We start from the raw sequence: 14128 nt of genomic DNA on the forward strand, positions 1-14128 counted from the left end.
TAGTTGCATTTATATAAGCGTCTTTTTAAGTGTGTTTTTTCTTTTTTTTTTTTTTTTGGTCTCAGAGAGCATCTTAAAGATTTCTAAATGTCATGAATTTTTTAGAGGGCCTGCTTTTATAGTCCTGATTTTCAAAATGTTTTTATATCTCTAGAAATATAGAATAATGTCCATGCATTCTGAATTTATTGTTTTGGGGTTTTTTAATTCTGATAGGCTTGTTAAACAGAATTGGTTGTGGTGCTTGAGTGTTTTATGTTGCTTAGACATAAAATAATACAAGTGAAATATTTAGTCTTGTTTATAGTGTGAGGTGTCTAATGGATATCATCACTGATAATAACAGGGGGTTCATTTTTATGAAGGGATTTGTTTGCAATTTTTGCTTTGGATAGAATAACTAAATGGAATTTTTTTATTCATTTCTTTGCATGTACTGGTGGAGCAGCTGTTGCATGAGTTTTACGTGTGTTTGAATGTTTGTCGTCTGGTATTTCCGGATTTTACTGGTCTTTCACCTTTTTCCTCTTTACAGCCCTGCTCATTTTGAGCGTGTCTGCTTGCATGAACGACTGCTGTAGATGTGAGACTAGATGTTTCCGTGTGTTTGTGTCTCAATTTAAATCCATCAGATGGTGGATTTTCAAGAGGTGGAAAACCTTTGTCATCTCCATTTTGCGTCATTACTTCCACTGATTTAGATTTTAGGTGTTAAGGATGGTTTTATGAATTATGGAAATGAATAAACGTGCACTTCCAAAGGTATCTATGTGCTTACTTTCATACATTCACCTAAAAGTAGTTCACTTTTTCTGTCACTATTTACTCACCCTCAAGTTGTTCCAAACCCAATGTTTTTCTGTCCTCAGTGGAACAAAAAAGAGGAATTTTTAAAGAATAACCAGGCTTATCTTTTAAAAATTAATTGAATGTGAATGGTGACTGGAGCTGCACATACAAAGCTATATTATGCTATATTATCAAACAAAGTTATATTATGATATAACACTATCAGAAGACTTAAACATAGAGTATGAATCATATGGACCACTTTTATTCCCTTTTTTGTCTTTATTAGTTCTTGACAGACCCATTCACATTCACTTTAAATAATATAGAAATAAGCAGTCATATATGCTACAGTAGGTGTATTTCCATTACACATTTGCGTAAAACTTTGGCGATATTTTATAAATGTCGACAAAAAAGTATTGCCAAATGACGGCGTTTCCATTAACCAATGTTTCCATTAGGCGTATTTTCAATTAGCAATTTTAATTTGCGCAATTTAAAAGGTAAACGCAGCTACTGATTTTGAAAAATGAAAAAGATTTTTCAGTTTCGAGGGAAAAATGAAATGGAGTTATATTTAATAGCAAATTTGGAAATTGTTTTTAAATGAATCCTACACAATTTTTCTGTCTATATACTGTATATGAGTCCCACCAGGATTTGGCTTTTTTTTCTTTCAGATTTGTACACCCTAAAATTTCAGAATTTGCTGAAGCTTTTATCAAAAAAATGCCTGCAATATTTGCATTTTTTGTTTTTGCAGTGAATCATAATGCACTTTTGTAATTAGTGTTAGTGACAGTAAGATTAAAATTGCCTGTATATATTTTTGTTCTTATTTGCTGAAATAGTTTCTGGTTCCCCATGCACAAGGTAATGGTCACACCAGCATTGAAATACATATAATTCTGCTTTTCTTAAAATACAGAATTGAGTTGAACACAATAGCTTGCACATTGTCACTGGATCAGTATTTAATAAGTGACCATATTATAAATGTTAAATTGAATAAATTATTATTTCATGTTTTTACAATTGAACAATTACACTTGGGAAAAAATGATTTGATCCCCTGCTGATTTTGTACGTTTGCCCACTGACAAAGAAATGATCAGCCTATAATTTTAATGGTAGGTTTATTTGAACAGTGAGAGACAGAATAACAACAACAAAAAATCCAGAAAAACACGTTTCAAAAAAGTTAGAAATCGATTTGCGTTTTAATGAGTCAAATAAGTATTTGATCCCCTATCAATCAGCAAGATTTCTGGCTCCCAGCTGTCTTTTCTGCTAAGGGGACAGGACAACTGCACCACATCAAAGGGACGATGGACGGGGCCATGTACCATCAGGGTCAGGGCATTGAAGCCAGCCAGGGCTGAAAATGAGTCGTGGATGGGTATTCCAGCATCACAATGACCCAAAACACACGGCCAAGACAACTTTAAGAGAGTGCTCCTAATCTCACCTCCTTACCTGTATAAAAGACAGCTGGGAGCCAGAAATCTTGCTGATTGATACGGGATCAAATACTTATTTGACTCATTAAAATGCAAATCAATTTTTAACTTTTTTGAAACGTATTTTTCTGGGGGGTTTTTGTTGTTATTGTCTCTCACTGTTCAAATAAACCTACCATTAAAATTATAGACTGATCATTTATTTGTCAGTGGGTAAACAGACAATATACAGTGGGGAAAAAAATGATTTGATCCCCTGCTGATTTTGTACATGATTTATATTGTCTGAAATATTTAAATAGTGCATATTCAGTAAAATAATGTACTTATTTGAATCTAATTTAGGCACAATACGTATTGATTCATTAGTTGGGATTCTAAATTATGTATTGTTATTAGCTCATTTTTTAATGAGAAGATTATATAAGGAAAACATCATATGGGCTTGGAGCAATATTTTAGGGTGAAATTGCTCAGAGATACTTCTAAATTATCCATTATTTTATGTTCCTAGAGTGGCACAATCCCTGATACTAACTTTGGTTCATACTCTGAATTAATTAAGACTTTGAGATAGAAAAGCACTGATGCCGTGTGAAGCTGAGGACACCTGTCCTAACGGTTTGTTGGTGTGTTTGTGTGCTGTTCCTCAGGGTAAGGTGGCGCAGACGGCGTGTATGTCTGCCTGTAAACACCTGGCTACATCACTGATGCAGATGCTGCTGGATACTGAGCTCAAACAGATCAGCATGGGAGCCATTCAGCAGTTCAACCTGGATGTCATGCAGTGTGAGCGTGAGTAGTGCGTCTTTAATAATTGCGTATTTGCCATGCCACCTCCATGTTCATTTCAATAGTCCACCCAGTAATGAAGGTTTTGTCATTATTTTATATTACATTATTATATCAACCCACTGAAATACTAATCACTAATACACTGGGGGGGGGGGGGGGGGGGGGGGGGGACAAATAAAAAAAGCCACATGTAGAATCCAGCTAATCAGCAAGCAGTTTTTTCCCAGGCTGAAGTAAATATTAATACATACAAGGTGCACACAGTGTCATACACAAATACAAAACACAATCATGGTAATACACATGTTAAGATATAACATAGAATGCTAATGTGCATAGAACAACTAAGAAGAAACAGTTATTTCAAGGAAAAAACATTACATTTAAAATGAAAAGTGTCCCACAGGGAATTCTGGCAATGTCCGTTTATGTTTTTTCTCTGTAAATTATGAGATGAATTGTTTTTTTTTTTCACTTCCAAAAACTACAATTAGATTTATTACAAATTTTCACCATATAGAGTAAAAGAACCTTTTTATAGTAGCATTTTTACAGTCTTCACCTTTAAAATTATGATGGTTTTTACAGTGTAGTCCCTGTACACTATAAAAGTGGACCATATGCTTTATTTTAAGTCTTCTGAAGCCATGCAACAGCTTTGTAAGCGAGGTCTAAAACAATAGTAATCATTTATTGAATGCATCTTATCTGCCGTAAATCATTAATTAATAAACCAGACCTTTTACAAAATACATCCATTCTGAAAGTTTGAGCATTACCGTAAACCATTTTCAAAGTGTAATATGACTAATGCACTTAACAGACAGGCATGTCAGTCTTATGCTCTGTGAAGCGCAGCATGACGCTAGATGCATTCATGCAGCAGGTATTATTGATATTATCAGCTGTTCTCAAAAGTAGTTATCTGAGTTACACTCTTTCAAGGAACATTTCTGATTAAAATTGTCTGATGTAAAATTGAAAACTGATCTCATTGAGGTTTCATCTCTGATATCTCCCCGGGGAAATCCATGAGCCCCTTTGGTTCTGAATGGCACAATAGAGATGTCAGAGCACAGCGTTCATCAATAATGTTAATATGTGGACAGTTCTTTGGTTCTAGCATCACATCTTCTTCTCCTCAGCCATTTAAGGTTTCAGTCACGCTACATCACTGTCAGCAGAAGTGAAAGGCTGTGTGTGTGCATGCTCGTATCTGTTGCCTCGGGTCACAGATGTCTAGGCTTTGTGAGGGTTCAACCCCACAGGTACGACAGGGAATGTCTGACACTTTTCTAAGGTCTGAATGGTTTGTCCCATTAGCAGCAGTTTATCTTACGCTAGTCAGAACACAGACAGTTAAGATGCACCCATAGGAATACTTATCCCAAGTTGTGAGTTTACAGTCTGATTTATCTGAATAATTGCGTGTAATTTATAGTGTGTCAGTGGATAGTTGACAGGGAGGTGTAGGAAAAGTGAGGTCACATACGTTTGGGACGTAATCAAGGTCATACATGCACTTTCATTCAGACTGAAACAGTAATCTGTCTTTTTTTTAAATGTTTAAAACACTCCAGCTCCAATCTTACCAGTGCTGTTTTTGTAGTTTGGCCTTGTCCAGCATAAATACAGATTCATGGGACCACACGTGGCTTCCGTGCACTTGCTCTAAAGCAGGGGTTCCCAAACGTTTCCATTCCACGACCCACCTTGACAAGTATAATCTATTTCAAGACCCACCAAAATATTTGAGATCAAAAAATGATTGACATTACTATAAGCTTAATCATAATTAAAAGTATAATATGGCAGAAATTAAGTATTTAAGTAAAATAACCGTTTTATTTTATAGTACCACTGTAAAATTTCACTATTAATATTTACGTTTTAATTTCTTCATTTACAGATGTTAATGAGTCTTTTGAAATATGTCCATAAAACCTCGAAATGCGCTCACTCCGGTGCGGCTATAAACTGTAATCCGCGCTGCGAGTGTTGTTAAACTCATCGCGGGGTTCAGCGAAGAAAATGCCTTCACAACCCAAAACCTTTTTTTTTTTTTTTTTTGCAAAGCATAAGAAGCGAAGCAGAATTATCTCAAACAGTTTGGAGATTAAAATAATTGTGACATAACTGTAAAAAATAATAAACAGATGTGTCTCATTTTAAATAAACACTTAAAACCGAAATGACCAATTTACTTGAGCCAGAAATGTACTTTTGCGATGTTAAATAAATGTTCTCTTCAAAAGATTTTTTAACTTTGGCACATTTTTTCCCCTCTATATAGTGATGACATGGCATGAAAATAATAGGAAATGTTGTAAATTCTGTTGTGCTAGCACGTGCAAATGTTTGTATAGTGTTAAATTAACCCCGCATTTGTGTCCTGCTCAACCCGTACATGTGAAATGCTTTTATAGCTGCGCAGTTTGAAAACCCCTGCTCTAAAGGACAGAGGTGACATGCAACATGAATTTAGTCCTTAAAATATTTAATTTTGCCTCTTGTATACTTGAAGACTGCAGCTTAACTATGCAAAAAAAAAAAGTGCACAAACTTTAAACCAGTGTAGTTCACTGTCTGAACAACACAAATGTTTCTTCTCATAAATGGTCATACTCTATTACAAAGCTGTCTGGAATACTTGATTCTTATGGTTGATCCAGCATTCAACAGTCAGAAATGATCTTGATTGATCTTCAGCATAGCTGAGCTGGTTTTATCACTAATATCAGTCTGATAGATACGATCATCTAGTTTTAGAAAACCATAGATTTAGTTAGTTAGTTTTGATCATCTGGTCTTAGTCAAGTCAAGTTACAAATATAAACAGCAACACAAGTCAGAATAGTTTGAAAGTCTGAACCAAGTTTGGTGGATGTAGCTTAAACGTTTTAGGACAACTTGGCATTAGAAATTTTAGTCTCAGAAATGTAGTAATAATAAATAGTTGATCAATATGTTGGCTTTATGAAGTTTTGGTTAATGTTTCAGGGTAACAAAAATGCTTTGTAAATATTATTCAGGGGTTTAATTTGATGTCTTTACACAACCCACGCCAACTAATTGTTTTTTAAATATTATTTTCCTGTTCCTTTCACAGTGTTTGCCAGTTCAGAGCCCGTGCCAGGGTTCCAGGGGGACACGCTGCAGTTGGCCTTCATTGACCTCCGACAGGTACAGACCTCTCTGCAGACATGACCGATCTTGATCCACAGTCCCTGTGAGTGAGCTGAGGGGAAGGGTGGAGAACATATAGCATTAACAGGCACCAATGGATTATCCCAACCTGAACACACTTACCTTCAGGAGGGGAAATCACTTAGCAGTGAGGTTCATTATGCAATCAGGAGCTCTTTCTTCGTTTGGTCCTGTTTTTTTGTGCAGCTTGGAATTTGAACTTTTAATCTGGGCCTGAGGTGCTTAATGGTGTAAAACTGGGATCATGTCAAGGTTTCTTCTACAAATGTATGTCAAATAAGGAAGTATTAGTAGGGCGTGGAGTTAATAACACTCAGTTTAAAATCTCTTTGGTTTCTAATACCTCTATTTATGTTCAGCAGACAGCTGAATGTGTCTTCAAATCACACATGCTGCAGTATTCCTTCTGTTTTTAGGATGCTGTTGAAGGGGGAAAAAATTGTATTTCTCTCATAAATTGCCCACCCCCTTGTCCTGATTTTAGTTGTCTATTCCATGTAACAAATAATCGAAGGGGACTGGGACTTTCAAGCTCTTAAAGGGATAGTTCACCGAAAAATGAAAATCCTCATGTCGTTTCAGACCTATGACTTTCTTTCTTCACTTTCTTCTTCACCTCCACTTTAAAGCATGAAATATCTTCTCAAAATACCTTTAAATCAAACAGTCTACTTTTATGATTCTTTTAATTAAATGCCATTAACATCAGGTTTTCAATGATTACAAGATAAGCTAAATCTTATTCCCATTTGGGTCTGTTCCTCACATAATGCTGTTGTATGACTTCAGAGGACTTAGAATATAGTAAACCATTTATATACAACACATTAATGATACTTCTTGGTGCTCTTTAGGATCTTGACAGCCTGAGTCCTTATTTACATTCATTATAAAGAGCGGCCACTATATGGACCACATTTCTCCGAAGCGCAAGTCATCATAGTTGGGTGAACTTCTATAGTGCTGAATAGAAAATACAACAAATGTATTTTTTGCATTCAAGTCAAGTCACCTTTATTTATATAGCGCTTTTAACAATGTAAATTGTGTCAAAGCAACTGCACAATATTAAGAAAAAAAGGAAATAGTGTCAATAGTGTAAAATGAAAAAAGGAAAAAAAAATTGCAATCAGGTCGACGATATCGCTGGAAATGAATTGTCCCCAGCTAAGCAAGCCAGAGGCGACAGCGGCAGGGAACCAAAACTCCATCAGAGACAGAATGGAGAAAAAAAAAAAAAAAAAAAAAAAAAATTTTAAACTGCATTCCCATTTGCTTCAACTGTATCATTTCTATGACTTTCCAAAAGAGCTAAAAAAAATTATAAATGTGAAATATGTTATAAATGTATGATACGCTTTAAAAATGATATAAATGTTAATAAATGTGGACTTGCATCATACAAAATGGGTCCATTCTTCAGAAATTCACCTTTGGTATTCCATGGAAGAAAAGGAAGTGATAGAGTGTGGAATGACATGAGGGTGAGTAAATGATGACAAAATTTCAGTATTTTGGGTGCAATTTCCAGCCACATGCTGAATCACATACACCACCTGTTCATGGGAAAGCTCTGGCTTGATCTGCGAGGCACGCACCAGTCGGGGTGACGTCTTTCAGCGTGTCACGACTGCGGTCGCTCGCCAAGACCTCTCGATTACCATTAGCATGACGCCGCTTTGATCCTCGCCTGGTTTCTTGGAGGATTTGCTGACAGCTTCTCTCAAGTGCTCTCAGCGAGCTCTGGCTCCAATTCGGGCAGAGTGAGCTTGGGCAAGGTCAGAGATAAGGAGAGTGGAGCGCTGACCGTCAGAATTTACCTATTCACCCCAACCCCTCCGTGTAGCTAACCACATCATGCATTATGACGCAGATCTGCCCTAGAGCTCTATCACAGTCAGACACAAAGTTGATGCCAGGCTACTGCCTTTTTTTTTTTTTTTTTTTTTTTGAGCATGTACCGACACCAAATAGAGAGGTCACAGTCTCCCTGCCAATCACGCAGCGGCTAATGGAGCGGCTCTTGTTTACTCCGTTGTGTTTTAAACGTTTTAAGTTCTTGTTGTTTGTAGGTGATACTGTGCATGGCTGCAGATGTTTGTACTAATACTGATAAAAATTCACTTGCTTACATCACTTAAAAGAGACAAAAAAAATCTGAAGGCACATTTCTGAACACGCCAAGTTTTCCTGTGTTCTTTGCTTTCACCAGCATCGCGAATAAGTATCTAAAAGTAGCGATGATGCCAACTTGACTCTTTTTTTCAGTAGCGTGGGAATAGATCAGTTGTTCACAGTAATACAGCTTTTCCAGTAACTAGCTACTTTTTGCAACAGTTTGCAATTAAAACAACATTTAAAACATCGCTGTTTAAAGTCTCTGTTGTGAACTGAGGCAATAATCAAAAATGCTCATATTCTCTCTTATTTATAGCTATTCGGTTTTCTTTCTTCGTTTCTTACATTTACTTACTTGCTTACCATTTCCTGCATTCCCTAAGAATCAAACAATGACCCTGGAGTTATTAGTGTCATACTGCATGTTTTGAGCTACATGAATGATTCACCATTAACACTACTGTACAAAACTTTGGGATCTGTGAATTTGTTTGTTTTTTATGTTTTTGAAAGAAGTCTCTTATGCTCACCAAGGCTGCATTTATTTGATTAAAAATTAAATAAAAACCGTAATATTGAGAAAATGTATTACAGTTTAAAAGAACTGTTTTCTATTTTTATATATAGTAAAATGTCATTTATTCCGTTGATGGCAAAACTGAAAGCTTTCAGCATCATTACTCCAGTCTTCAGTGTCACATGATCCTTCAGAAATCACTCTAATATGCTGATTTGGTGCTCAAGAAACATTTCTTATGAGCATCAGTGTTAAAAACACTGCTTCTGCTTAATTTTTCAAGATTCCTTGAATAGAGCATTCGATTGAACAGCATTTATTCAAAATATAAATGCGTTTCTTGTCGCTTTTAGTCAATTTAATACCTCCTTTCTGGAAAAAGTATTACTGATCTCAAACTTTTGAAAAGCAGTGTATATACTGTATATAAACAAGGTGTATTACAGTATATATTAGGGTCTATTTAATGTCAATGTAATGCTGTCAGTTGCAATTTAAAACCCCTCATTGTCTTGTACCAGAAGAATGCAGCTCTAAATAAATGCTCATTGCAATTGATAGTTACATATGTCCCCTTCAAATGAACCTTCAACTCATCTTTGACTAAAATATTCAGAGCTGAACTTTTTCTGTAGATTACTCACTGTGAACTTTGTCGGGTCATGTTGGGCTTGTGAGTCTGTAGTGGTGAGATCCCTAAAAGGTCATGATTAGTGCTCCAGTGACTAGTGCACTTAGACTGCCCTGTGGGAGAATGCACTTTTCTGGAATTATAATAATCCTAAATAAAGGCACACAAATAATGTATATAATGTCTAAATAGTGACGTATATATAGTGCAGAATCTTAAGATATTGCTTGGATATTTTCAGGGTGGTCTGGGACTTTAGGATCCCACCATGTAGCGAATATTCATCAAGAGCTAATTCATAACAGTCCAAACTAGTCGTTGGTTGGGTATCCAGGAAATGCATGACCTTATATCATGCATACCATGAATGGCATTTAAATCTGTTTTGGATAATTGATTTAGCTGTATCGCCCTGGCCCAAGGTCTGCTAATATTGACATTTACAAGCACAATCTTGTTGCCCATGATGCTCCGCGGGGTCTTGCTGTGTTTAGCAGCAATATTGTCACAGCCCAGCAGGAGCAGCAAACAGCACTAAATAGCGGTCTGAAAAACAGACCTCCTCAATATGGACCACATAGTAGGTGTGAAGTGCTATTAGCCCCCTGAACCCTCCTCTCCCGGCTCTCCATAATGAACGAGCCATCCAGGAATTGTCCCCCATTGATTGATATTGATTTGCATATATAGAGGTAGCGTGATCTGGCCCTTCTCCAGCAAATTAAGTTCAATGTGTCCAAAGCCTTGCTTTGAATCCGAGTTGCAAAGTGGCAGGGAGCCCACTGACCAGAGCACCGTGGAGCCAGGATTAGATCCTCTGTGGGTTATCTGGAGGTCACGAAGGGATTTCTCTTCCTTTTGCATTTAAAGTGCTCCCAGCTCCCCAACAAGTGCCCTAGTACTAACCACCACCATTAGTGTTTGACCTCACACACTTCTCTTGCAACTTTCCTTTTTTTTTTTTTTTTTGGGCCTTGAATATTGTTTGTTTCTTATGATTGGGGTTCTTCTATAGAAAAAGTAAAAAAAAATATATATATATCCGTGAATTTCCAGAACAGTTATTTTAATATCACTGAGATACTATTATAGTTTTTATTAATATTTTGAAAAAAAAAAAAAAAAAAAAATATATATATATATATATATAATTTCTGTTTTAGTACTTTTGTTTTTTAATCTTTTTTATATGTTTTTTATATATTTAAAAACTATAGAATTATAAAAAAAAAAAAGATTCATTTTTATTTAAGTTTTAGTTATTTTATTACATCAAATTTAACTGAAAATGAGAAATGGCCACTAGCTGAAATAAATTTTGGGGGAAAATGCTTTTTTTTTTTTTTTTTTTTTGTTCAAATTTATTTTATTTTAATTAATTAAAATGTTTTATGGTTTTAGTATACTTTAAATATAATAATCCTGACCAGGCCTAGAAAAGTCATGAGAATAAAATATTTTTTTAATGTATTTATTTTTTTTTTTTCACTTTATTCTCAGCTGTGATATATTTCTTTGGCTTGAATTATGTATGCATTCTCTGTAAAATTGTATTTAAGAATCTTTGAAAATGTATACATTCCTTGGAAATTCTTTTGTTCAAGAAGTGTGGCAGCCCTAATTGTATGCTAAATCAAAACAAGTGGCAATTACATTCATTTTATTATTTTTCAGTGTGTTACAACCTATTCTGTTGGTTCTGGTTCAAGTTATAAAATTAAAAACATTTTGGCCTGGTTTCACAGACAGGGCTAAACCAGGATTAAGCCAGAGTTCAATTAGGACATTTAAGTTAATTTTATAAACATGCCTTAGAAAAAACATTACTGGTGACAAAATAAAGGCACTGATATATTTTAAGATCAGTCAGAGCAAGTTTCTTTCTGTTGAAAAAGCTCAGACTTAGATTTTAGTCTGGCATTAGGCTTAAGCCTTGTCTGTGAAACCGGGGGTAGAAGTTATAAAGTTCTGATTTTGACACACTGTGTTTTTTGTTGTTGTTGTAATTCATTCAGCTTCTAGATCTGTTCATGGTGTGGGATTGGTCCACGTACCTGGCAGACTACGGACAGCCCACCTCAAAATACCTGCGGGTGAACCCCTCCACTGCGCTAGCACTTTTGGAAAAGTATGTAGTGTTTTTACTCTTTCCTTCAGCTCAGTGAAGAAATGCTAATATCAAACTCCACTGAAATAATTGAAGCTTCTTCGAGTGCTTTACAACAGTTACTTTTATAACCAGAATCTCAAACATAAGTGATTTGAACAGTGGCGCTCTGCTTTGTTTTTTAACCTAATATATAATCTTCGTCCGCTTTCTTTTTTCTTACTTATCAATGCCAGAGTCAACAGAGGGTACGTAGATCCAACATGGATTTCTCTCTCTCCATAGTAATATGATATGCTGCATGAATAGACTCTTGCATTCCTACATGTAAAAAATTATTTCATCATCATTTATTCATCCCACACCCACTGCAGCATGCATACAGTACAGAGAGGCTGAATAATAATATAATTTGAATAATTTACATATGACATCATTACTAATTCATGATTTTTACTGCACTGAAAAATCTCTGTTTGATCATGTATTTAAATGCGTTTAGGATGCATATGCATAATTGAATCCGCATCTGATATAGCATATATATCATAAAAATATGCATTTATACTGGAATTGTTGTAATTATTACATATGAGTTTAAAAGAGAAGTGTGTTATTTCTGTATCACTAGCATCATCAAAAGGGTTGCAAAATATGTTTGTGGTCCAAAGATTAAACATTAACTGAAAAAAAAAAAAATTGAACTTACCAAGGCAAATTTTCTGTTTTTAATGAAGTACTACAATAACTAAAACTAAATAGAGTAAAACTTAATTGAAATTGTAAAAATATATATATACTAAAATTTAAGCTAAAATTAAAATGGATTCAAAATATGAACAAAAACTAATAGCATATCAGTGTTTTTTAAATAACACTGGTTCATAATATACTATAGTTTTAATTTGGTCACTAAATAATTCACGTGATTGTATTATTTTGTAGTTTTAGTTGACGCTACTATTATTCTAAAATGTGGAAAATAATAACAATAGCCGTTTTCTGGACTGTGTTATTTTCTTCATATATTGGACTGTAATATTTTCCCCTCATTTTGCTTTTCCAGAATGAAAGACACAAGTAAAAAGAACAACATCTTCTCCCAGTTCAGGAAGAACGACCGTGACAAGCAGAAATTGATCGAGACAGTGGTGAAGCAGCTGAGAAGTCTGGTGAATGGAATGTCCCAGCATTCTTAGAGTTGTTCACATGAACTCCAAACACTGGGCTGGGTTTGACAATGTAACTTACAAACCATGTTATACTTCTTGCTTTGGCCCTTTTTCGAAATCCAGTAACTGGCTGTAAGGTAACAACGCTCAAAGTACTGTGGTATATTTTGACTGCATCCTCCTTGTCTTCTGCCAAAATATTTACCACTGTAGGTTAATCATGTAAATACAGTGCAAAAATGAAGAGAAAAAAGTGAACAGATGAAGTTATGCAGTAATTTTTTGTAATGTATTTTTAAAGGTTGAGAATTATGTTTTGTACATTGTGAAAGTGCAATGACTCCTAACACTACACGCGAGAGAGCGGCGGTGTGTATGTGACTGGTGATGCAACCTGGATGAAATTCTCCCTGGTGTAACATGGATGAAATTTTTATTGTAAATATTTTGAAATATATTTAACACTGCTATGGAAACAGTCTGCCTTGAGTTGAAGTCGACTCAAATTAGGTAACTTAAAAATGCTAAACATTTGCATGAGAATGTCGTTTTTCTTTTACGTTGGCAGACTTTGTTCCAGCTCATGTGCACAAACTACACTTCTTTATTGAAAAGAATCTCAAATTGTCAGCTGCATTTCACTGTACAAACACACCACAGAATTATATAGAATTTTTTCTTTTCTCAGGGTGAAATGAAAGCTGTGGGTTCAGATGCTTTAGAATCTCATTTTTAGGTGAAAATAAGCAATAATTGGTCCTGAAAAATTCCTGATTAATATCTTTATCCACATGCTTTTATTTTGTTTCTTAAAATTGATTCTGAGCAGGCATTTTGCACTGAAGATTATTTAAGTTTGCCTTTTAATAAGCAACTGTATGCTTATGTATTTAAAGTACCACTGTATATACCATAATATTTTATTAAAATTGGAGAAAAATGGAATGTAAAGATAAAACATTTGTCATCTGAGGGTGTTTCCATATTTCAGTTTTCTGTTGTCTTATGGTTGTAACAACACTAATATTGGTTTCACTTTAAAACAACCGTCATAACTTAAAGACATGGTTAATAAATCAGTAGTTCCTTTACATTCAGATGTTACAAGTGTTTGAATATACATTAACTAATGATCTGTTATGCATTGTGGAATTTGTTCAAATTAATAATGAAAGTTACTGTAAAATATCACCCAGATATTCAACATTTCCATGAGGCAAACAGAATCACAATAACTGGCATTACCTGGAGTTACACAAAGCCAAGTGACTTCAGTTGTTTTCAAGGTCCACCCATTTTTATTTGTGTGCTTTAATAAAATTTCACCAC

General features: G+C 35.0%; 1 protein-coding gene across 4 annotated transcripts in view; it reads left to right on the top strand.

The window, feature by feature from the left end:
• The window catches only part of LOC306852399 (exocyst complex component 6-like), a 57210-nt gene extending 43082 nt beyond the window's left edge, over positions 1 to 14128 (top strand). For all 4 annotated transcript variants that reach the window (XM_079389168.1, XM_079389170.1, XM_079389169.1 and 1 more), the window contains 4 exons: positions 2906 to 3047; positions 6157 to 6230; positions 11536 to 11648; positions 12694 to 14128. In XM_079389168.1, coding sequence (XP_079245294.1) covers positions 2906 to 3047; positions 6157 to 6230; positions 11536 to 11648; positions 12694 to 12826 — 462 coding nt within the window. In that variant the 3' untranslated portion in view covers positions 12827 to 14128. The remainder of the gene's footprint in view (positions 1 to 2905; positions 3048 to 6156; positions 6231 to 11535; positions 11649 to 12693) is intronic.

The sequence above is a fragment of the Barbus barbus genome (assembly GCF_936440315.1).
Source record: "Barbus barbus genome assembly, chromosome: 32".
NCBI classification, from domain to species: domain Eukaryota; kingdom Metazoa; phylum Chordata; class Actinopteri; order Cypriniformes; family Cyprinidae; genus Barbus; species Barbus barbus.